Source organism: Tympanuchus pallidicinctus, unplaced genomic scaffold (genome assembly GCF_026119805.1).
Source record: "Tympanuchus pallidicinctus isolate F22 unplaced genomic scaffold, pur_lepc_1.0 scaffold3, whole genome shotgun sequence".
NCBI classification, from domain to species: domain Eukaryota; kingdom Metazoa; phylum Chordata; class Aves; order Galliformes; family Phasianidae; genus Tympanuchus; species Tympanuchus pallidicinctus.
The window spans coordinates 43,417,511-43,438,512 of record NW_026294747.1 but is presented as its reverse complement, the minus strand read 5'-3'; the positions used below and the strand labels follow the sequence as shown (position 1 = coordinate 43,438,512).

Below are 21,002 nucleotides of genomic sequence, written 5' to 3'. Positions count from 1 at the left end.
TTGTATAGATGTGCCAAGTACCAGTGCTGTGTGTGATAAGGCCATGCCCTGCAAGTAAGGGGAAGGATATGACCAAATCCCTTTACTTCAACAATCTGTCCTACAGCATCTGCATGCTGAGAAAAGCAGAATGAAAGTAAACCAAAGCAGGATTTCCCAGGAGTTTCTTTTGCTCTGTACTTTTTGAAAAAGAGGTTGGTGGAAGTGCCTGTTTCTGCTCCGCTTGCAAGGCCTGATTTACCATCTGGGCCTCTCCAGTGATGCCTTTTCAGCATGCTCGCATGGACACATATTGCACCTGATGGCCAAGGCTCAGCTTTCAGGGTATTCTGAGTGCCTGCATCCAATATCTAACACACAGCTCAGCTTGTTCACAGTTCAGCACAACTGAGAACTGCAGCTCAGGTGGTTTACTGCCGACAGAGACTTTTACTTTGTTTCCTGAAAGATCCCAATCCTTGCGATTTTCTTGAGACTGAATGCAAGTCAGGAAGAGCGTTGGGCAGTGCATCTAGGTTTGACAGCAAGCCTTCATATCCTTCAATGCTGCACAGATATTCAGCCCCTGGCTGTGTTCCCAGGCCCTGTGCCTCTCCCATTCAGCCAGGTTTGCTGTCTGCATCTCTCCCTGTCTCTGAGCAGCACAGTGAGCCTTGCCAAGAGCAGCTCTGTGCTATTTGTGGCCTTTTGAGGCCACGCTCAAGTATGTCATACTAGGTTTTTGCTCACAAATTCAGAGAGGTCCCTTAACCCTGCAGATGATTTTAGCTGTCGGAGGCCTTGGCAGAGGAAGGCTTCTGCCATCTGGTAGCCTTTCATACCTTGAAGAGCCCTGTGCGTGTTTGCAGTGAGGAGTTATTTTTGATGCCGGTTCTGACGTTAGCCATGGGTACTTCTGGAGCATTTCCAAGCTGTGTAAATGTCATTGTATCCTCTCTCTGTTTTTTCCTTTTTTTTTTTTTTTTTTTTTTAATAACATTTCATTGCTTATGTTCCTCTATGCATTCCACCAGCATGGAAATAGAGAACATTTGGAGGACTCAGCACAAGGCTCCTCTTTCCAAAGCTGCAGTCCCTGGCTCCCTGCAAGGCGCTGTCACCCCACATAGTGAGCAGAGCGGCACTGCTCTGAGTCACTGATTTCCCTCCAGCAGCACACAGCACCAGGTGAGTACTGTGTCAGTTCCCAACCTGAAGCTTTTGTTTCCAGATTCAGTGTTTTAATTCATCTCTATTTCTATAAGAATAGTGCATTTCAAGTTGAATGATGGACAGGTTAATATACATTCTGTGGTGCAACTTTCTCTGCTGCAGGAACAAGAGCAGTAGTGTGAGTTAGCAGCAGGTTGGCTCCTGGATGTTCTGTGATCGTCTTGAACACCCTCGGACATGCCTTTAGTTTGTTTAAGCCTCAGTCTTCCTCACTGTGTGAGGAAGGAAGGAGAAGCACCTCCCAGCCCCTGCTCTTGCACATTCAAATCTGCAGCTTCTCATGCACAGGTCAGCTCTGAATTTGGACATCATAAAAGGAATAAAAGCTTGAGGAACTTACTGTAAATAACATTAATAACAGCACTGAGGCTCAGTGTACTTTGTAATGCTCTGTGTACTTTGCGATAGTAAACAGTCTGCACAAGGCAACATCTGTGTGTGTTCGGCAGCCTCTGGGCTTTGCACCAGCTGCTGCAGTGGTAGTGTTGTGCCTGTGACAGTAGGTAGGGGTGTGAGCGCTACTCTGCATGTGTTGTCATCTCTGCATTTAGTGTCTGCCTTTGGCACTGTCATCTCTTTTATTTATGAATGAGTGGGTGAGGGAGGAGAGGGCTGGGCTGGGCTGATTCGACTTCTTCACAGTTGTACCATAAAGAGCAGAGGAGATGAAGCATAATCTCCTCCTCCCTCCTGACAGTGTTTCACCAACAGCTGTGCTCCCAGCTGGGAAGAGGACAGCCTCCAACAGCCTCAGCAGAAGCTGGGAGAAGGGAGAAAGGAACGTTTGTGCTCTTCACACTGCAGGAAAAGCATCTTTGCATAATCTCTGCTCACAGGTGAGTTTCATTTTTCACCTATTCATTCTTAAAGCAAATTGCTTTTCCATCATTGGTTATACTGGGTTGTGACTCCTGGAATGGTGGCAGAACAGGTTTTTGGCTAGGTTGTTAGAAGTGAAGCAAAACAATGAGGCAGTCCAAGGACTCAACCAAAGTATCACATCCAAAAATTCACATCTTCAAACTAAATTTACTTGTCAGGTTCTCACTGGTGGAAAACTTGGAGTAGAAACTGTACTAGATAAACTTTTTGGACTTTCAGACAAGTGCAAGGAGAGCTTGTATTGATGTTATATTGATGAAGAGGAATAGTTAAGATAAACTAAGAATCTGTATCCTGTATATATTTCCAGAGGAATAGAGGGTAGATAAACTCCGCTGGTCGTTTTCAAATCAGTTAGTAAGTATGTGTCAGATGTCTAGATACAAACTGCTTTAAGTGAGTAATTAGGAATTTAAGTAATTTATTTCCCCTGAGGATCCAGACTAGAAGTTGCGTCTAGCTGCAGGAAACTGCTAAACTACATACCTTGCGGTGTAGGTGTTCTGTGTACAGTTATGTACATCTGTCCTTGTATCTCAAAAGTACGCCTCTGACGCACTTTCCAAACAGTAAGCCACTTTTTCTGCTGCCATTCAGAGCCCAGCTTGGGAAACTTGGAATGTGAAGTTTTAGAGAGATGGAATCAAACCCAGCAGACCAATTTCTGATAGATTTTTGTTTTTAAGTAGGATTAAAGACGTTCCTTATTGTAGGTTGCCTCTGATAGCTGTCTGTTTTTCTGATTCTTGACAGTCTCTGAATAGCAAGAAGGAAAGCAAATCACTGAAATTACTGAGAGATCTGCTTCCAAATTTGCAGGAGGTGGAGGTGGGGAGTTGAGAAATAAAGAGTTTAGAAAGATATTCAGCCTCGTACTGTGCTTTTCTGCTCAGAACACATGCAGGTATTACTAAAACTTTCAGGAAATTTAACAGTGAGATGAGGAAAAATGGCTACACCCAGGTTCATAAGACGTGACACTGTCAGTGTGAGCATTACAGGGCATTCTGAGCAGTCAGTTATTCAGCCCCTACTGTGAATTTTTCCATGCTGACATCCTGTATTCACATTGGCTCCAGCAGAGTATGACATCTGACCACTTCTTCTTTTACATTTGGTAGTCAAGAAGCCACTAAGCAGTCAGTCAGCCCCCTGCACTGTAGCATGCTCCTGTCCTCCTTTTCTGAGAAGACAAAACATGTACTGTCCTGAGCCCTCCCCTTCTCATCTCCCCATGTTGTTACCAGTATTTTGCTGTTCTCTTCTTCTTTGCACGCAACTGTAAGCTCTTTCTGTTAAGTGAAGGAAGAGACAGAAGGTAGCTCTCCCCAGCTGATCTTTTTTGGCGCATGAAGCTGTCATTTAGACAGTAAAATAGAAGGTAAATCCCCAAAGCTTTAGGAGCCTCGGGGTAGTACACTGTGAGAAAGTGTTGGCTTTATCGAATCAGACCAATGTTTTGTTCTGTGATAGTGGGCACTGCGGGGAGGTGATGATGTCTGCGTCGCAGCATTGGAATTTGAATATCACAGTTTTAAATGAAGAAAGCTGTGATGACTCCAGTCTGCCAGTAAAAAGAACTCATCTTACTTGGCATTTGCAATAGGCCTTATTTAATTCACTTTGTGGCTGGTGAAGAAAAAGTGACTGCATTCCTTCTGGGATCTGGGGGCTGTAAGGAGTCCCAGACAGCGACAGAAGAGAGAAGGGAAATGGGGAGAAAGCAGAGACCAGTGGGATAAATGCACCCCAGCTGAGCCAGTTGTATGGAGCTGTCATCATACTAGCTGCCATCCCATCCTGTGAGCCTGCTAGTGAGAAACTAGCAAACTTGCTGGTGGCCAAGAAGGCTGTGAGCTTCTTAGCAGTGCTGGTGCAGAGTCACATGGGATGAAGTGTGCACAGATGTAGGCAGCAGTGTCACTTTTGCTCTCCTAAGCAGCGCTGCGAGCGCTGTCACTCAGCTAACCAGATGATGCTGCTTCCTGGACATCTGTATGAATGGCTCGTGGAGAAGAAAATTTTTTTCCTTGCCACTTATGCCAGATCTAACACCAGGACATGTTTGCATTTTGCTGGGGCTCTATTGCTGCCTACTGCTCTTATCAGTGTGATGACTGGAATGTTACTTGGGACTCAGGGGACATTCGTACAACTTTACTAATTATTTTTAAGTGAAGAACTGTGGAAATAGAAGTGCAGATGTGCAGTCTTGTGAGGATGATTACCTTACAATTAGCAGAATGCTTCCTCTAAGAGATTTGTTTTTCCTGTAAGTATTATTTTGAGTGGCTTGTAGCATTTGTTATGAATTTCTCTGCCAGCTGAAGCATTTGCAGAGCTGCTGTCCCCAACAGCTGATGACACTTGGGTTTGAAAAGACACAGAGCACTTCTAATGTTTAGAAGAAACTGGCCAATGGTTTTCAGTAAAGGTTTCAGTAATTGGCAGCAGCTAAGGACAGTGTTGCAGTTTGTCCTCTGAGGGATGCATCCAGTGCATTTCCCTCCTCACTAGGAGCTGTGCATGAACCCTGTTAATCCACTGGGCAGCAAAGGCAGGACTGGTTTGTCACTTCACCTGAAACTTTAGCTGGTGTGTCCAAAAAGAAAAAAGACCAAATAGGAGGCTCCGAGTGCTGTTCAAGAAAGGTGGAGCGATGCGCTCACCTGAAAGTATAGAGGATTCTATTCCTCCCTATGGAGCCTCCTGCCAGAAATTGTTTGCAAGGTGATGAATTCCTTTCCAGCTGTGTTGCTGTAGCACTGGATCCTGGGGTTAGGTAAGCACAGATCTGTCACTGCCAGAGGCAAATGAGAGTTATGGTCTGCAGGTAATGGAGAAGGCACTGCTGCTGCTCCTGGAGCTCCACAAGAGATCCTCCTAACATTCTCTCCTTGAGAACTGTAGCAGGATGAGTTCAAACACTCAGTTTATCATTAGCATTGCTGCTTTATCCTATGAGCTTTCATAGGATAAAATTTTCCTTTTTCCTTTCTCTCACATCATTTTTTACTGACTGACAGTAAAGATGTAAAAGCTTTGGAGGAGGTTTAGATGGCTAACAGAGGAGGGGAAAATCAAGAATTGAATGAGTTGCAAAAGCAAATGCAATCAAACTAACAAACTTAAGTTGCTTTAATGATACTTGAATAAAATGCAGTATTTTGTCTTTCATCTGTGAAGGGGACAGGGTGAATTTTCAGTCTGACAGATTATAATTTTGTAGTGCCTCTGCACATTCCTTGTTTGAGGATGTGTCTGTTTTACACCCTACATTTAAAAAGTGATTGGATGTAGCTTTCAACATAGGAATTGTTTGGTAGAGTAGAAAGCTTAAACTAAGATGCCTTAGTCTATTATGGCATAACATTACTATTTGGAATTTGAAGTTATGTCTGAGTTTCAGGGTTCCACAGCTCCATACCACAGCAGGTCCTGGGTTTCTGAGCAGCTCTGGAATCGCTCTTCTTCTGGAGCAGCTTTCCTTCTCCTACCCAGTAACACATCAGAATTCCCTTGTTACAACACTTGATTCTCTCCCCTTTCCCTGGTTAGATGAATGTTGGAAAGTGAGAATGTTTTAAAGCAAGGTTGTTACTTTTACTGTAGGTTGCTTCTCTGATGCTATAGAATTTTTCAGTTTCTATAAGGCTATGGGTCCTTAACTATTTTCTCAATTATTTTTTAATGAAGATCTTTTACCCAGATTACCCACCATTACTGTGGACATGTTGTTTCTCACCATTTTCCTTAAGAGAAGATAAGAGTCAGATTTCAAGTACATGGATGGTTGAGTTGGTGACTTCAGGGAGGATGCTGTGATTTGCCTTCCAGGAGAGAGGTGGCAAAGTTGATGGCTCTGACATGGGGTGGGGGACAGGTGGCCATAGATCATGTGGGTCCTACTGTCATCCAGTGGTGATGGAGAGTGGCTGGAAACATTTAAGCCATTAGGCAGGGTGCTGTTGCACAGGGATTCAGCAACAGTTCTGGGGAAGGCTTCTTGCACTCTGTGCAAGTCCACATGGGGTATGGAGGGGCAGTGTCAAGGTATGACAGAAAATAGAGGAGGGAGGAAGGGTTTATGCACATGACAAAGTAGGGATTCTCAGGAGTAATGGAATTGAATAGAAGCCCAGGCTTTGTTTACATCTTAATGAAAGAAAGGAACAAGTGCTTAAAATCATGCGAGTACTAAAAAGAGTTTTTTACATGAAAATTAAGGGAATTGAGGAAATGAAAATTCAGGAAATTAAAACATAAGGAAGTCTGCAGATACAGATGCCAGCGCTTTGTTTAGAATAATACATCCATTGGGGACTGGGGTACTGGAGCTCTGTATCTTCAAATTAAAAAAAGAGGAAAAAAAAAAAAAGCTGAAGTTTTCAGTGGTCATCTGGGGAGTGAGAGCAATGAGGGGAGGAGAACAGCAAGAAATCTTCTCCAAGGGACACCGCTTCTACAAAATCATCAGAAGTGTGAGAATTAACATTGCAGAACAAATCTTATGTGAGGATATTGACTTGGATCATCTGGAAACTAGGCTGATTTCCAAGAAGATGGAAAAAAAAAAAAAAAAAAAAAGAGGGAAGTTTAGTTAAAGGCAGTGCAAAAGGGTAGCTAGAAGAGTTACATCTCTCCAGGCTGTGTGGGGACTATTGAAAGACACACACAGATGTAGGTGTGCCACCATCTTACCCCAACCCCCAAACCAAGTAAGATCCAAGCAAGAAATATAGAACTGTCGGAAGGAAAGGAGCATGGCTAAGGAGCGGTGCAGGGAAGGGTGGATGGTGTGCTAGGTTACAGCTGGACTGAGAACAGAAACATCCAAAACACAATGGAACCAGTGTAAGCCAGAAACACAAGCACAGTGCAAAGCCATAGAGGAATTATTCCAGTTCCTAGCAACAGTGCATGCCATGTTAGGTACTTGAATTGAATGGGCTCATATCCTGTGACGAATTTTGTCTCTGATTAAAATAAATCCAAACAGAAGAATGAGAATGAAGTTAAAGAAAAATGAGGGAAGGGAGGGAAAAATTTTCAAATACTGCAAATGGCTTCCCACTTTCCCTTGTCTTAAAACTTTTGCTGTACAAAATGAATCATGTACTGAATCATAAATGCAGAAAATAGAATTTAAAAGAGAGATGACTTTATTGAATGTATCATTATTTGCTGATGTGTGGAACAATGAAAACGTTGACAGGAGATCTGTTCAATCTCTTTAGACGCAGCAAGGCTCCAACCACCTTTCAGTCAGACCTGGCAAGTCACATTTTTCTCTCAGACAGCCTTTGCTCTTTGCCAAACATTATTAGTCAAACATTGATCATCGCTGGTCCAAGTCACTGCTTGTCAGCAGTGCTGGCAAATCAGTGCTGCCCGAGTGAAAAGTGAAGGAGGAGAACAATTGCACAGATGAATGTTTGGTTGCTGAAAATGGGATTAGCTTTCCAAATTTCTTTCTGTTAATGAGATAGTTCTGTTTGATATTTAGGTTTAATTATACCTTCTTCTGTCTGGAGGCAGTGGCATTATAAAAGATGTCAGCAGAAAGGGAATCTGGTCTTTAACTTAGTTTTTGAGCAAATTTTCCCTTGTAGCCAGTGCGTGATGCTGAGGAGGTTCGATAGTGGGACTACTTGCACGTTGCTGACACCCTCTCCCTTTCTTTGACAGCACATGTGTACAGAGAACAAGCTGCTGACACATCAACCCTGGTGTCAGAGAGACTGTAGCCTCAGAGGGGATGGGGATGCAGTCTGGGAAAATGAGTCAGAAGAGTTAGGGGATTTTCTCCAAGGCTGTAGAAGGTAAAATGAATCAGAACCCATTTACTTCAGGAGAAAGAAGTTCCTACTTCTCGGTCCCAAGCCTACGCTATGGTTGTTTCAGTTCTCATTCCTTATTGATACTTCTACATGTTGTTTGTGACTTGTGTGTCTCCTAATCCTTAAGACTTACTCAGTGTTGGCTTCTCTTGCCCCCTCACTTAAGCAAGGATCATCAGACAGTTTCAGGGCCATTGGCCGCCCTACTGCCTGCAGTTGCTCATAACTTGTTTGCCACCTTCTTCTAAAGCAGAGGCAGGTTGGCAGTTTGGCCTCTGTGCTGTGTAGGAGAGAGAGAGGCTGAGCTGGCTGCTGGCTGGGGCAAAAGGAAGGTTGGAAGTTGTTCTCTGAGGAACAGAGAAAAGGTTTCTGCACAAAGTGGTGTGATGAGGAGCACTCTTCCACTCCCGCTCGTGGATTTGAGTGAGCCATACAGGAGCTCCAGGGAGCTGTCCTGGAGCAGGAGCCAGCTCAGTGCTGAGAGCCTGGTGGCCACGTCACCCACCTGGCTGCTCTTTAGCAGCAGGAAGGAGGGGGCAGATGGGGGTCATTTTTATAAGCTATGAGCCAGCTCCTTGAGGCAACTGTGGCATGACTAATTCCTGTTGTGTGATTCATCGCCCTGTTTTTAGTTGGACTGCTTGACCAAAAATACACACTGTGTGAACTTCTTATTACCATAAATAGGGATTTTCCAAAATGTAGTTTCTTTTCAGCACTTCCTTGTGCTCAGCCAGTCGTTTGGGCCTTATATTTGGTTAAAAAAAGTCCCCAAACCTAGAGAAAGAAGATGAACCAGTGTCAGATATGTGACAATCTGCTGTCCCTTCTGCCTCCCTTACCACTATTTGTCCTTTACACGTGCAGGCCTCCAAAGGTGTAAAAACATGAAATGAAATGTTCCAACAGCAGAACTCGTACCGTTTAATTATTTTTTGAATTTGTGAAATCAAGGACATTTCACTTCTGTATAGCTTTAATGTGGAAATGATTTTACTTCATGTCAGGTTTGTACCATTTGTTTTCATGCTGCTGTGTGTCTCAGGGCAAGGGTGAGTTGTGTCTTGTCACTGAGCAATAACAGAGACTGGAATGGAGGGTCTGAAAGTTCTCCAAACATTTATTTGCCTTCAAGGGGCATCAGCTCAACCATCCCCAGGATGTTTGCCAAACTTTGAGACCTCCAACTTGAAGACCTCCATCCCATGCGTCATCTGTCCCAGTGCTGCCCCACTTAACTTTGTTAGTGGAAAGATTTAGCAGTGTTTAACCCAGTCTTTCATTCAGGTTTTCACAGAGAGTGTGCTTTCTGCTTTGTGACAGACTTTAACATGCTGGAAGGTTTCTGCTGTTTGCCCTCATTATGGTCTTCTTTAGACTAAGCAATCCTAGACCAATGACCATCCCCCTTCATTTCCCCAACCACAGCCAGCAGCTCCGTAACGCCTTGCAATGATGCTCAGGATAGAGAGGTAGCACCCACAGCTGCTGGCACATCCCAGGATAATTTGCTTTTTTTTCTTATGTTTTTACAAAAATATATTGTTGACTCCTACTCAATATATGATCACTGTAATCCCTTTATCCTTCCGGGTGTTCTGCTGTAAGGTAGCATTTGCTTTGTTAAAGACTTCTCATTTCAGAGATAATATGTAATATCTCATATACAGCAGTTTGCACATCAATTAAGAGGAATACTCGGTGTTCTAATCAAAGGAACAAAGGTTAGGTTTGGCTGATAATCTGCTCGGGCATTCTGGGAATTTTTTTCTGAAATATTGTTGTTTTCCAGGAATGTGAATGTTGTGTTTCAACAAGTCCATCCCTGTGACCTCTCCCAGAGTAGCCTCTGGGATGCTGTGTTGCCATGAATTCCTGCAGGTGATACTTTGGCTCCCTCACAACCATTCAGACGTGCTCCGTTCTGTTCCTTCTAAGTGGCTTCCCTGCTTAATTGAATGTTTGTTTGACTTATGAATTAAGTTGAATGTAGAACACATAGGCTTATTGTCTATAGTGATTTAGATATTTCTTACTAAGCTTTATGATCTGTGAGCCATAATCTGGCAAGATTATACTACATCACCATGTCCGTTGCTATTGAGAAATGAGCATTAGGACTAAGTTTTGAGGTCATTAAAGTATTTTAATTAATTCATTTTCTAATATACAGGGACTATCTCCGTTGGCTTCTAGCTGCCTTCATCAATCCGCCTGTACTGCTCACACTAGGCTTCACAGGTTACATTTTTCAGCTGTTTCATAGAACATTTAATGATACACCTGATACTTTGTAAGGTAGCTAATGAAGCCATTAAAATGTTCTCCAGGAAGAGAATGTGTGAGGTGGCAAAGTTAAAGATAGAGGAGGATGTAAATAATGACCAGAGGAAAGAAGAGCAAACATTGCAACACATTAGTAAATGCAAATGTTTGAGCATACCCCACTTCATACTATAACACTTTACATTTTTGTGATGGAATACTGTATTAAAAAAAGTCACACACGTTTGATGTCCAATCTAATGCTTTCATCAAGCATTGAGTTCACAGTAAGAAAAAGGAAAGATTTACAAATCTAGGATTTTGACATGAAGCTGCCACTCAAATCTGCATTATCAGTTCCTACTGACATTCACAGGCATGAAGCCCTGAATTACACCACCACTGTGGTTCAGATCCTAACTTTTAGAGATGAAATGCAACTACCTTACTTCAGACTTTGGAGAAGTTTGATGATAAACAGAAATTGAGACAAATTCTCAAGATATCAAAGTTTGAGCAAGTTGAGTGATTTACCCAATGCTGTGAATAATTGCGTGTCTGTGCTAGGAAGAATTGGACATTGGTGACTAATTGGTCTTTTGTTTATGTGGGTTCTGAAAAAATGTTGCTGTCTTCCTCTTTTGACAATAGACTTATAAATGAAGTCATGCAATAGCAACAAAAGTAAAGTGATTTGTAATTATTAGAATACCTCTCTGGTTTCCTCCCACCGAAACAAATGCTTAGAGGAATAGTTATTGTTGTATGAAGACATTCCTGCTGGAAAGGCTGTCCCTTCACAAGTTAACAAGTACAAATAAGTTGTGCAAAGACCTAAGTGAAATTTAGAAAGGAATTTAATGTGAAGAGAAATTGTGGGAAATATATGTGAGATGGCTTCATGGGCTCAGAAAGGTGCAGCCCTTCATGTACTGTATGCCCTGGCATGACTTTCTTGCAAATAGAGGGACATCCAGAGTTTGTACTTCTATTGCAAAAAAAAAAACAAACCAAAACCAAACACCAAAACAACAACAATGAAACAGGAAAAAAAAAAAGACTGAAAGTATAGCAAAGATTGCCCGATTGCTTTACAAACAACAAAACCAGCAGAATGCAGAAACAAAACTCCTTGCAACCAACTGCTCTTCCCATAAATGTTTGACAAAATTTCTGTGTGCTTTCTGTTGCAGTGTTTCATACTCTTAGGGGCCAGAAGCTCTTGTCACAATTCTGCTTCTGAAGATTGAAATAAGAAATAACAGCAAATATTTCAGTTGTGTTTAGATCTATAATTTCTGCTTCTGCCTCGTGCTTGGATTTCTTTTCCCTTTTTTTTTTTTTTTTGTAGAAGAATGAATTTGAATATCCCAGTATGAACTGGATTTTCTATCCAGTACAGAACAGAAACATCCTTTATTGCCTTTCATGGCTCTTTCCACTTGTGACCCTTTTACATAATCCTTTGGTTTAATCCAAGCATTGTTGTGCCACTTCCTTACAGTCATCCTTAGTCATGCCCCTAATTTCCACTTTGTTCTACAATTTTAGGGGGATTTTCTCTAAGTGTATTAGCTATCTCAAGTAGTGAGATACAGTGATAGACTTCAGAAAGAAAGGAGATACGAAGGAATGGTTGATCCTTCTTTCCCCTTTCTCTACTAGATCATCACCTCATCACAACATGAGCTCTTCCTTGTATGTGGAAGATGTGGGAAGGGGCAGAAAACTTCTCTTAAAATAGCCCAAAAAGCATGATTATGTTCTGTGGAAGGAACATTTAGTAAGCTTTGCCATTTTCCTGCTCTACAGCAGCTTTGCTACTGCAGGTCTTACACTCACTCCACCTCATGCCTCAAACCCTCAGGTGTGGGCCAGCCGATTTCTGCCCATTTGATGTGGGAGTCTAAAGGCTAATGTTTATCCAGGTAATGATCTGAACCAAATCACATTTTATCCTCCCCATTCATGGTGACAGGTGCTTTTGTAGATGAGACAAGCTGTGTGCTCATCTATTACAAACGTACAAAGAAATCCTTTGATGTATAGTCCCATTTGTCACCACTATAATGTTTAGGTCTAATTGTATCAGGTTTCTTAGGAGAAAACTGTAGCAATGTTCACTGGAACTGAGAAAAAACACGCAGGCTCCACAGTATTGCTCAGTCAGAGCAGAACAAGCTGTTGGTGCCGGTGGGCCTTGGCTCAATCCTTGACTATTGCCAAATGTGAGCTGTTCTATGAGCTCATGATGTGGGGTGGGAATTGTGGCTTTGTCAACAGGATACAAAAGGACTTGGGGGGAAAAAAAAAGAACTTACTTTTGAATTGTCCAGTGAGTAATGAAAGTTGGCTTACTTTGACTGAGAAAAAGTTAAGCTGTTGAAGCCCTGAGATTGTTAGCTTAATTCTTTACCCAGAAACAAGAGAAATGTTTGGAGCACATCTAGATGTTTCTTTCCAAGAGTTGGGCTTAGATAGGTAACATTGAAAAAAGGTGGGCATAGGAGAGAGATATCTTGCCTGGAAATGTCTGTAAACTTGTGATACTGAATGTGTTATATAAACTAAGCTCTTAAAAACAGAACACCACACAGCTGCACTATTTCCATATTGAAGTTGTCTAAATGGAATGCCTGTGCGTTCCCAGCCATAGCTGCTCTCAGCTCAGTGATTATCTGCACCCCAGATGTTTTTCTTAGAGCAACTATTTTATTTTTCTCCTCCTACTACCCAAGCTAGCTTAGTAAATAATGCAGGAGCTATTTGTCTCCTCTTTCCTACTTGGCATCACCTTTCCTTGAGTTTCCCATCATTTAGGGAGCTTGTAAGGTATTGTGTATTATATTCTTAGTAACAGAGTGGTCTTTAAAGATCACTCTTCTGAACCATGTGATGACTGTCATAATCGCAGTGTTTTGGTATCAGCCTTGACAAAACTTGCAGTTCCTTTCCTTGGCCAGTGCAGAGCTGTGTTAACATACTTGGAGTAAGGGAAAAAAATGGGGAAAGGAAAACTCTGTTTCCCATTTGGTCACTGGTCAGAAGGCACAGCAGTGTCCCAGAGCCTGCATGCTGTGGAGGCTGAAACAAGGGAGGAATTTTCTAAGCTCTCTTCTTCCACAAAGCAGCATAAAACAGCTATTGTGCAAACAAGAATCTGGACTTCTGTTTACGTAACGGGCAGCTTTCTCTTCCTGGCTCTGAAACAGCACACTGCAGCACTTCCTCCAGGAGCAGGAAACATCACTGTAATCAGAAGTGTGTATTATATTAGGACAATATCGTATCAGTGAGGCTTTTTCTGTTTTTTACTTTCTGCAATTCTGGCAAGACTTCTAAGCTGAACAGATATGAATTTTACAATCACATTCTTCGTGACATAATTTAGTAAAAACATTTTGAGTTCTTACAGAAAAAGAAGCATTTTCAAAAAAAAGAAACAACAACAAACAACAGGGCAACTGTAGAGTACATCTGCTTTTTCTCATCCTGTGGCCCATATTGGCCTACAGGATAATACAGAACAGAACTGAGCTCAAGAAATATGAATGTATAAGGACAGTTCTGCCTTTTGAAAATTATTGGCAGCTTTCAAGTTATTGTAAGTTGGTCTTATAAGCAGGAGATGAACAGTGACTGGATGCTTCTAGTTGTTAGATTAGATGAGGGAGCCGCAGACATTTAGGCACTTTTCACTGTGCATATGTATGTCCTTTGTTCTGCTCATACAAACTCTTACATGTCAAAGTCACCAAATTATCGTACAGAAATTGTATCAAATACAGTCTCAAATACAACTGCACTTGTCCTGGAGCCCTGGATTGGAACAGGTGAGGGGGAAAGTAAGGCTGTCAAATCTGTTCCGAGTTCTGTGCATTGTGCTTGCAGGCATGAAGCCAGACCTCTTGTAGGTGGAGAAACCACACAGCAGTCATGCAGCCATTAAGACAAGCACAGTGCATGGGATGGTGTCAGAGAAGAGAGGATGCTCCCTGAGTAGCAGTGCTTTGGAAAATCTGCACGTAACTTCATTGCTTTCTGCCGCATGTGTGTGATAATGGTCACATTATCATTGTTATTCTGCAGGGAGGGTTATGGCCATCTCTTGGAGCAAACTTCAAGCTAAGCCAGGACGACCTGTGGCTGGCTCGCCTCTCTGCTGCTGTGCCTGGTAGAGCTGCGGTAACACTTGTGCCATCTGTGGAGGAGGGGGTGATTCTGAGGTAGGTGCATCCCTGAGGCAGCTGTGTGAGAACAAGGGGAGCAGAGCTCGCACTGTGCTAGGCTAAGGCAGATAGCGACAAAGAATGAAGTTAGAAGTTTGAGGGAGAGGAACTTAACCTGGCCTTCATGCTGTCGTTGAAGCTACCTGAGACTCAAGGAATCCAGGGCTGATATTCTTTTTGTTAGCAAGAAAAAGGGGAAAAAGAGAAGAACAAAGGAGAGTTTTAATGATTAAGTATATACTTCTGTCCTTAAGTTTGCTGTTATTTCACTGGGACTGTGGTACACTGACTGAGGCTGAATACTGTACATCTTTTCAGGTTTGGTCAATCTTTTCAGCCTTAAGGAAGTGATTTTCTTTTCAATTTCTATGAGACTGAAGCCCACCATTATTTTAAAAAACAAAACCTAATACACAATCAAACAAAACCAAAATTACATCACTCACAGAAGAATTTATTCTACAGTAACATTCTCAAATGCCGCCAATCACAGTAATTTTACCGTACCATGGTCATGTTTCCATAAGGATTGCCTTGGAAAAAATGGTTTGCTCTCACAGAGGACAGATGATGATTACAAAAAATGCAGATATGTATTGTAAATGGGAAACAAACAGCAAGGACTTTTCTCTGTTCCTGACAATGCAGTCTGCTTTTCAATCTGTTTCAATTAACTGAAGTTCTGTAAAGAGTACACAAGTTGCTAACCTCACCCAAGTGTACTCGGCAGCTGGGTATTTTCTGGCAGTGGTTAAAAGAATGAATCCCACTGGTTTGTGTCATCACACAAAACACACATGCCCCTCACAGAGCAGAGCAGGGGGGCACAGTCTTGAGCACTTGTGCCAAAGTGACTGAACATACCACGCGAGCTGATAGAAGGGTGAAAATGAGACTTCATTTAGTCTGGGGTTTAATAACAGCGGACAGGCTGAAGGCCAAACACTTAACCTGACCAAACCGAGTGCTAACCTGTTGTCAGCAGGTGGGTTTTAAAAATGCCTTTTACAGTAATGGTATAATATGGAAAGGATCTGTATGGGTCTGTGTGTGGATCACAAAAGATTCCTCAGGTGAAAATAATTGTGTTTGTTCAGTGCTGAAGAAATGAAAAGATCAAACATGCAGATAATGATTGGTTTTCAGAGCCTATGGCAAGTAAGGAATCAGTAATGGTATATTCTGTAGGGGGCTGATACCAGGGATACATTAAGGCAGCATTTTATGGTGTCTTTCCTACAGGCAGCTCCCTTTCAGGACTGTGTTTACACTTAACTGTAAAAGCAGCTGCTAAAAATTCCACTTTCATCATCCCGATGGGTTGAGCTGCATGTACTATGATATTTTGTATCTAAAGGGAAATTCCAGAAATGGAAATTAAGAAAGCAAAGGTTTTGCTCACCCTGCATCCTCTAAGGAAGTCTGAGTGAACTGCTGCTCTGCCAGAGGAATTTTTCCATTTGGATCAGATCAGATTACTGCTTTTCTGCCTCATCTGCAAAACAGAGATTACATTTCTTCACCGTTTAGATACTCATAAAGCTAAGGTGACAAATGTTTGTAAGTTGCTTTGGAATTCTTTGACAGAACACACTCCTAGGGCTTACTGACACGAATCATGATTTCCCAGGCAGGCTTTATCTTCTGTTAAATACTGAAAGAAAATTTAGAACAGGCATCGCACTGAAAAATGATCGTTTGATAATGATTTTCCTCCTCAAGGTTTTCATACGTTTTACCACCAGGTTATTAACATCCTGCAGCAAGGCATCTCTTCAGCCTGAGGTTTTTGTGGATGAAAAGTGGTTCTTCAAACTGGATGAAATTAAGTTCTACATCTATTCATTTGGGACACTGATTAATGGTGTATGTTGAGAGGCAGAAGATGTTGAATTTCACAGAGAACGCAACTGAAAAGTGCATTATTGATCATAATATTCACCAGACATTATCCCCTGTGGTGTACATATTTGTATTTATCATAGGATTCCCAGCTAACTGCCTGTCACTGTACTATGGGTACTTACAGATCAAGGCTAAAAATGAGTTGGGTATCTACCTTTGCAATTTGACAGTAGCAGACCTGTTTTACATATTTTCTTTGCCTTTTTGGATCCAGTACGTTTTGCAGCATGACAATTGGACATATGATGAACTGCTGTGCAAAATCTGTGGCATTCTCTTGTATGAGAATATCTATATCAGTGTGGGCTTCCTCTGCTGCATCTCCATTGACCGCTATCTGGCAGTCGTGCACCCTTTTCGGTTTCATCAGTTTCGGACAATGAAGGCTGCTATGATTGTGAGTGCCATTATTTGGACCAAAGAAATAGTGACATGTTCATTTGTCTTTGTGCATGGGGAGATCAGTATGGATGCCGAGAGCCATGTGGTGTGCTTTGAGCATTACCCCATCAAAGAATGGGAGCACAGTATCAATTACTACCGCTTCTCTGCTGGCTTCCTTTTCCCCTTCTTTCTGCTGGCCTTCTCTTACTGTGGCATTTTACGAGTTGTGCACAGAAGTCATGGCACTCAAAAGAAGAAGAAACTCCAAATTAAACGTTTGGTTTCGAGCACTGTCTTCATTTTTTTAGTTTGCTTTGGACCATACCACATCTTACTTGTAGTTCGCAGTGTGTTTGAGAGCAACTGCTCATTTGCTGGCAAAATATTTAACATTTACCATACTTCTCTCCTGCTGACTACATTTAACTGCATCGCCGACCCAGTACTGTACTGTTTTTCCAGCGAAAGCACTTACCTGAACTTTGTCAAGATGCGAGACTCTTGCTTAAGGCATTTAGGATGTCTGAGGACTGAGACAAAGGAATCCTATCAGCTGAATGCTCCAGAAACTCCCAACAGGCCACAGCATGAGCATCAGCCAAGGTTATTACAAGAATCACAGGGTGATTCTGGAACAAAGGACTCTTCTTCAACGAGGGCAGGCCATCTATAGCATTCATCAAAAAGGGCACTCGTGTAAAATCTTCCTTATATAACTGTGTGTATCCACTGGATTTATCTGTGTTTTACAACTGTTTTACATTCCGAAGGTCTTTTAGCAGAGCAGTACAGTGAGGTAGTTTCTGGAGGTGCGTGGATCTTAGGCAAAATCACATCTGCTGTCTTTTTGATACCACTCAAACCTGTCAACTGGCATGGCTGAAAAACCACACTCATGATGTGGTTCTGTTGAAATTGCCTTTCCTTGCTATTTGCCTCTGTAGCAGCTGGTGAAAAAGATCTCCAGAAGGTGTTCAACAGGTTGGAGGCAGAACAAATTAAATGTCATCCAAATTAATTTTAAAAGGAAAAATACGCACTTCTGCAGATTACTGTAACTCTCTGAAATAACTCCTCCAGCAAGTTTCAAAGTGAGCAGAGCCATTGCAGGAGCCAACCTGCTAAAACAGCTGATGAAGTTATGTAGAATCTTCTGGGACAACAGGCACAGAAACTCAGAATCAGATGAGAACTTTGATTTGTGCATTGACTGCTGAATCTCCTCATAAGGCTTCTATTGACTTTCAGAGGTATGGGATCTCTCAGCTCAGATGAGGATAAATAATTCAAGCTGTTGATTTGGAAAAGAACAGGAGGTTCATAGTACAAGAGGCACTTTTATCTCATGCATTCCTTTGAGTCACTGTGTTTAAAGGTGAATTTAGTTGCACCTAAATTCTATCAGACCTTGCTAAGATTTTGATTGCATTCTTACAAATTTGTGTGTGTTGTGCAGCACAGAACTTGCTGGCAATTAAAAAACAAGATGTTTGTCAATGGAACTCTTAAGTAGATTCTGCTTAAACTGTTTTCACCAGTCAATACGACAGCTAAGGTGTGCTCATTATTGAGTAAATGTGATATCAGAAATGTGATGTATGAGTGATCTCTGTGGCTTTTTGGGTTAGATGGAAACGAGATACAGGAATAACTGGAGATAATGGTAGTTACAGATGAGGTTGTTGTGCTCTGTATTAGTTGTTTCTAGAATCAACTCCTCTATTTTTTATTGTTTTGGTTTTTTTTATATTCATTATTAAAGAATATGAGTCTTGTTTCTTCTTTGTGACCTCACTGTGCTTTCTGGTATCTGCAGCTGTTACACCACGAATATTGCCTTATCCTTTCACTTCTCCTCTGGTTTCAAGCTTTTCTTTGAGCACCTCTCTGTTTCTGCAGCCTGGAGTTGAGAGTGTGTGTGCACATATATAGGTATACATATATTTAATTTCAAAATTATTTTTTGAGGAAGGCCTAGACAGGCATTCTACATTGGGTTTTCTCAGGTATGTTGCTGTGCATGGTTTTGTTATTGGTTTTTAAAAGGTAATATGTTCTAAGAATTTTCTGGAAACCACAGACTACACAAACTACTGGAAGTGCAATATTAAAAGTAATTAGGAGACATGTTTAATAAATAATGTTTTTATTATTCCCTTCCTGTATTTGTTCACAGATTGTATTTATGAGACTATAGCTCCTCTCCTCCCTGCTGTTGCAGAAGGGATTCATGCCCCTACTCCAGGAGGGGATTAGGTTTGCTTATATTCATATTTGGTTTGTTTAATTCTTTTACATTTCTTTATACTTAGACCACTCTCCATACTGGATTAATTACCTTATTACATGCACTTTTCTTCTTACTATTTAGTGCTGTTTAGCTTTGCTTTCTGTGAATGTTTCCTCTAGTCCCTGCTGTCTGTGCCAGCTGGTTGGAAGCAGGGGCTCCTGGCTGCTGCAGTCTGTGCTTGTGTGTTGCTAAGAGGAGCTCCAACACTCAGACTCCCATGACCTGACATGCTGCAAGGCACACACATGATTTGTTCTAAGATAAAATATTTATTTTGCTGTTTGTTTGTGCTTTACTTCTTTATGGCTGTCCGTGTTGTTTAAACTAGCTGGAATGCAGAGTGTGCCCTGTTACATGCAGTTATTACATTGAACAGATTAAGGCTTGCTTGAGTCGGTACTTTGTTGTGGTTCACTTCTGGTCAGCTGCTGTGGTTTAAAATCAGATGAAAACTTGTGTGACGGCCCAGCGTTCTGCTGCAGTTGTAGCATCTAACCTGCTGACCAGGCCAAGAGGTTGGTTTGGGTTTGTTTTCCCTGGTCATGATGTCAGTACTGATTCTACTTTCTAATTCTTTCTACGTTGTAACAGCTCAGCTTAGGCTGTGGATCTGTAACCACCACAGGAGGAACATAACCCTCAGAGCCTTTCTATTTTATTCTATTATTATTCTATTCAGGATGAGAGCAAGGTTTGCTAGAGATAATGCTGCACACTACCATTGGATTGAATGTGGGGCTTGGGATGACGGAGAAAAAGGGATTTCAAAAACACACGCAATTGTCTATTTCTTAGCAAGATCTGTTAAAGCTTAAATTTTAGAAAGAAAAGAGTGAAAGCTCATTAAATCAAGTTCCTTGGACAAAGTTAATGTAATGTGATGTGTCATAAAATAACCACTGGGAGCAAGTCTGAATGTGTTTCAGCATTCTGGCATTAAGGTTTCTCTCGTACATGTTCAACAGCTGTAAGCCTTGAAGGGCTGTGTATCTTCGGGGAGCTCAGAAAATGAATGCTGGTGTTTGTGGTACAAACTGATTTTTCTTATTCTCAAAGAGTTATGTGCTTGTCTTACATAAGAGGAGGAACATGAAAATAGATAGAGGATGTTGCTACCTGCTGAAGTACTCCTGTCCTTTGGAAATAGCAGTGGCTAAACAGAACCACCATCCTGATCCTGCGGAAGCACAATAGCTCAATACTCTCATTTTGTATCACTATCATCTTTTTATGACAGGTAAAGCATCAGTATCTGAGTGTGCAGTGTAAAGCACAGCCTGTGCTGTCTGCTGGGGGGGCTGACATCTGTTAGGTCTTCAGCAGAGGCACCTACCTAGAGTTGAAGTAACAGCACAACTTTAAATGACGTAAGCCAAGCATAAGGCACAACTGTTTGTCATGTGCTGCTTCAGTGTTTGTAGGCCTTTTAGATGCAGGTTAGTTGTTCTTCAAACAGCCTTGTTGATAGCAGTATTCTTATAACTGGAATTGATCTAAATGCTCATTTACACAATTCTGTTTTAAACTGAGTGCCAAAGTTCTTTAATTTCTGATTGTATTTTAATGTCTAAGCATAAATATTTTATCACTATGTATTTAACTCCTTTATGGTATCCTGATGTTAAGAGTAAAACATCTGCAGTATTTCTGTATTATGAAGAAAGGGACAAAATTTACATAAACTTGTAGCATAAAGGGGGCCATCAGTACAGCCTTCCCCTTACACAGAAAGTCTGCAAGGTTTCCCTTACTCTCATTAAAGCCCTCACCTCATCACATCTCCACTACCGACCCACCAGCATGAGAAGATGGTGTTAGAGGGGCTATAGGAAGAAGTGTACAAAAGACCTGTATTTAACAATTTTTACTGCTGTAACACTTGCAGGTTTTTGTTTAGTTTTGAACACTCCACTGCAGCTGTTCTCCCCACCATAGGGTATTTTTAAATCCAAGTTGCTACAAGACTTACTTCCTGTTGCAGTTACGAGGTTAGTA

At 41.7% G+C, this 21,002-nt stretch overlaps 1 protein-coding gene across 3 annotated transcripts; it reads left to right on the top strand.

The window, feature by feature from the left end:
* The first annotated feature begins 1,022 nt into the window (after nt 1–1,022).
* On the top strand, nt 1,023–20,927 carry GPR68 (G protein-coupled receptor 68). 3 transcript variants are annotated; one of them, XM_052694051.1, is made up of 4 exons: nt 1,023–1,167; nt 1,910–2,048; nt 14,289–14,425; nt 16,174–20,927. In XM_052694051.1, the coding sequence occupies exon 4, from the start codon at nt 16,290–16,292 to the stop codon at nt 17,388–17,390; it is 1,101 nt and encodes a 366-aa protein (XP_052550011.1). In that variant the 5' UTR covers nt 1,023–1,167; nt 1,910–2,048; nt 14,289–14,425; nt 16,174–16,289; the 3' UTR covers nt 17,391–20,927. The 3 variants fall into 3 exon arrangements, with proteins under 3 accessions (XP_052550011.1, XP_052550012.1, XP_052550013.1); XM_052694052.1 differs by having other exon boundaries at nt 16,151–20,927; XM_052694053.1 differs by lacking the exon at nt 1,023–1,167 and having other exon boundaries at nt 1,693–2,048; nt 16,151–16,289.
* Nucleotides 20,928–21,002: the final 75 nt, after the last annotated feature.

Excerpts from the sequence above, each read along its gene's own strand:
- GPR68 (XM_052694051.1), top strand. The coding sequence starts at position 16,290 with ATGGTGTATGTTGAGAGGCAGAAGATGTTGAATTTCACAGAGAACGCA.